This window comes from Nanorana parkeri, unplaced genomic scaffold (assembly GCF_000935625.1).
Source record: "Nanorana parkeri isolate BGI_ZX_2015 unplaced genomic scaffold, ASM93562v1 scaffold137, whole genome shotgun sequence".
Lineage (NCBI taxonomy): Eukaryota > Metazoa > Chordata > Amphibia > Anura > Dicroglossidae > Nanorana > Nanorana parkeri.
Window position 1 is genome coordinate 2,021,553 of NW_017306405.1, and position 3,575 is coordinate 2,025,127.

A 3,575-nucleotide genomic window follows, 5' to 3' on the forward strand; every position below is an offset into this window, starting at 1 on the left:
TATCTACCATTAAAATAGCTTTGCCTGCGGTTGGTTTAACCAATAACCTCCATATACTCTATCTGCTTTTACCTGACATTAGAGACTTTCTTTTCAGATGCTGACCAGCTACAGTATATTGCAACATGATTTCATAACAATCAATCCTGTTTTGCCATTTTGTCTGCCACCATAGGTGTCCTTGTTGTCTGTCACATTCAGATGTTCATTTCCAATATTCATATAGCCTAAAATAGTATGCAGTAGGTTTATAGAGCAAGAAGAACCATTCACATCATTTGCAATTTTATCTGGTGTGCAGGGAATAATAAGATCTTAATATAGATTATGATTATGCTGGGTGGAGGTTTTTACAATCGCATTGAGCTGTCCTTAAACATACTAAGAATGACCTTATTGCAGTTAATCATTACCTTTGGTATTGCTTATCAAGGATTTTTGTATGAGAATTACAATTTTATCAGCTGTACTGACCAGGTGACATGTGTGCTACTCTTGTTTACATGCTCATTAAAATCTAGAGTGATCTTAAATAATCAAATGCAATGTTTGGTTTTCCTTGCCAGATTTGTTTTAATCCCAAAAGACTGTATAGAAATGATCTTGGATTCAGGTTACAGCATTTCAGTTCCTACCATGGAATCACTGCCAGGCAAGGGTCCTTGGATGAAGACATAGTTTTTAATGCATGCTTGGCCATTTAGACTTCAGAAAGGGTTGTCACCGTTGTCTTGAGAACAAGTTTCTAAATGCATTGTTATAATTTTTATTAAACGCAGTATAGATCAGTGGATTGAAGAAAGAATTTGAGTAACCCAGCCATAAGAAAATACTTTTCCAGATAGGAGGAATGTCACAGGAACACAGGGGGTTAATAAGTTCTGTGATAAAGAAAGGAATCCAGCAGAGAACAAAGACCCCAATAAGGATGCCCACCATGAGGGCTGCTCGCTTCTCCTTTTGCTCCCTCCATGTGTCCCCATCTGTCTGGAAAGTGACAGTGGCATGACGGACTGTGAAGACCATCTGAGGCTGGTTGGATGCTTCTTTGACCTGTTGAAGGCAATGGTATCTGTTACAATCATCTGGTAAAAACACATGGTACCCAGAAGGACCACATCTTCCAGATTATCCTACCTCAAACCACTCTTGAGAAATACATACATTTAAAAAGGTAGTGTGAAGAGCAATGGGAACATTTAAAGTGTAGCAATCCATGCGGGAACTGGTCATTATTCACTATTCATTCCTATAGAGCAGCCAACACTATCAAAGATGATTGCTGATTACCTACTGAGGCTATTGCACTTTGCCCATTGAATAAGAGAGAACATTTATTAATACCTATAGTTCTCTTATACTCTAGGCTTAGAGCTGAACCACATGAAAAAGACGTATGGTATTAACAAGGTTATAGTTTAATTTGCTGTACCTATATCACTGGCATGTACACAGTAAGCTATGGTAGGTACTAAGACAAGCAAGAGAATCTGTTACTGCAATGATGTAAAAAAAAACAGTCATTTTAGCAGTACAGCAGACACGGATCCCCCTGCATACCTATGCATTTCATTTCTAAAAGTGTAAGATGTTGGAAATGTGTGAACAGTTCTGTGAGTCATCTAGAGAAACAGACAACTATATATAGATAAATACTTTGATTACAAATGAGTTTACCACTAGAACAGTATTATATACAGGGCTATATATATCCCAAGCTTGTACCGTTTTTCCATTTTTGGTGGAGATTTTTTGCTTCTAATATTACTTAGGTCTACCCAATGCCAGATAGTGGTAGACTGAGTCACTCAATGGCTTCTTATAACAGGTACTCCAGAGGAAAGTGAGCTGGAGATTCAACACCCCTGTTTAAGTCTCACTACTACTGCTGCATTCTGTGTGATGTAAAATAAATGAAAAATCTTTGAAGTGGATACCCTTGGTAATGGCCAGGGCAGGTGGAGAGAGCTACAGAGATCTTGCTGCCCAAGTCTATATGGGATATATTAAGGTCAGAATCTATCCATTGCTGAAATATTAGTTTTGGGGGCTCTACCATTTACACTTTCTAAAGAATACACACATTGATTATAATGACTGTAAACTTATTATGTCACAGAACCTAAAGTTGAGCACATGGTTACCATTATCAATAAAATAAATATTTCACTAACCTCAATCACTTCTGGCATGGGTGTGATTGTGTTTGTTTTCTTTGACCCGATTCTGAATTTAGCAGCTTTGTAGATTTTCCAGTACACAAACAGAACCACACACAGTGGCAGGTAAAAGGCTCCAAAGGTGGAGAAGATTGTGTAAGAGGGTTCCTGGCTAACCTTACACTCCTCCTTCACCTCTGAATATGTCTCCCCCCATCCAAACAGAGGAGACAAGGAGATGACAGCAGATAACAGCCAAGTCAGCAGGATCATAATGTTAGATATCCTTTTTCTGGTCTTCAAAGTGTATTCCAAGTGTCTGGTGATGGACCAGTACCTGTCCAGGGCAATAGCTGTCACATTCCAGATGCTGGCTGTGCAACACAGAACATCAAAAGAGATCCAGATGTGGCAGAGCACCCGCCCCAGCCTCCACCGCCGGTCATTCAGCTCATGTACCAAACTAAGAGGCATCACCAAAGCAGCCACCATCACATCTGATATTGCCATGGATGCCACTAGATTATGAGGAACACGGTGGAAAGTTCTCACCCTCAGGATAGTCACCAGCACTAATACATTCCACAGGAAGGTGGCAATTACCAGCATAGCCAGTAGAGTTAAGATGAGGACGCTGAACACAGATATGCGATGCTTGCTAAGGGTATCTGACCCCGTGCTCCCATTAGCTGTGACTGTGATGTTCCATTCCATCCTCAGTTCTGGTAACATGAGAACTTACCCAGAAGAAACAGCAGGAATAAGACCTTGCTCATCAAAATCTCCATTCAGCCCCAGACAAGAAACAACATATCAGTTACCAGCACTGGTGCAGAGAACTCCAGGCTCATCTGACCCATTCAGTACTGGCACAGTACACAGCCTGGCACAAACTTTGTACAAGATTCATGGCCATCCTCTGCACAGACATGATCTCAGCTTCCCAGACTTGGGATCGATTCAATGCTGGACAGCAACCCATCCACTGCTCGCATCAATCCAGCGCTGTCCATGGTGCTGAACTCATTATCCAGCCCAGATCTCTGGCATGTGATGCTGAGCTCTATTGATCAGAGGGGGACAGTGTGCAGGTCGCATGCAGGAGTAGGGTTAGCAGCTCGTTATTAAGCAGCCAGCCGACACCCTGCAAGCTTAGTATCTGCTGCTCCATTCAGCCCAGCCTCCGCAATCACACAACGCTCCGGAGTGTGGGATGAGTGAGCACGGCTCAGCTTTATAAAGGGGGAAGCTGGCTGCTACGTCAAAGTAATCCCAACCTCCCAGCAATAAGAGACTTGACACTATCGATAAGGAGCCCCTCCAGAATGACACATTCACCTATTGTCATCTGAACCGACTCCTCTTCTTCCCCAGTGAGCAGCTGCTGCTGCAGAATAGCTAAGTTCAGCATTTGCA

General features: G+C 42.0%; 1 protein-coding gene across 1 annotated transcript; it reads right to left on the reverse strand.

Annotated features, from left to right (window-relative positions):
* Positions 1 to 636: 636 nt before the first annotated feature.
* HTR5A (5-hydroxytryptamine receptor 5A) lies at positions 637 to 3,175 on the reverse strand. The gene is made up of 2 exons (XM_018553991.1): positions 2,175 to 3,175; positions 637 to 1,053 (listed from the first exon to the last, which is right to left on the reverse strand). The coding sequence occupies exons 1-2, from the start codon at positions 2,889 to 2,891 to the stop codon at positions 721 to 723; spliced, it is 1,050 nt and encodes a 349-aa protein (XP_018409493.1). The 5' UTR covers positions 2,892 to 3,175; the 3' UTR covers positions 637 to 720.
* Between the last annotated feature and the right edge of the window lie 400 nt (positions 3,176 to 3,575).

Excerpts from the sequence above, each read along its gene's own strand:
- HTR5A (XM_018553991.1), bottom strand. The coding sequence starts at position 2,891 with ATGTTACCAGAACTGAGGATGGAATGGAACATCACAGTCACAGCTAAT. Across the intron at positions 1,054-2,174 it reads CCATGCCAGAAGTGATTGAG|GTCAAAGAAGCATCCAACCA; the intron begins GTTAGTGAAATA and ends TGCCTTCAACAG.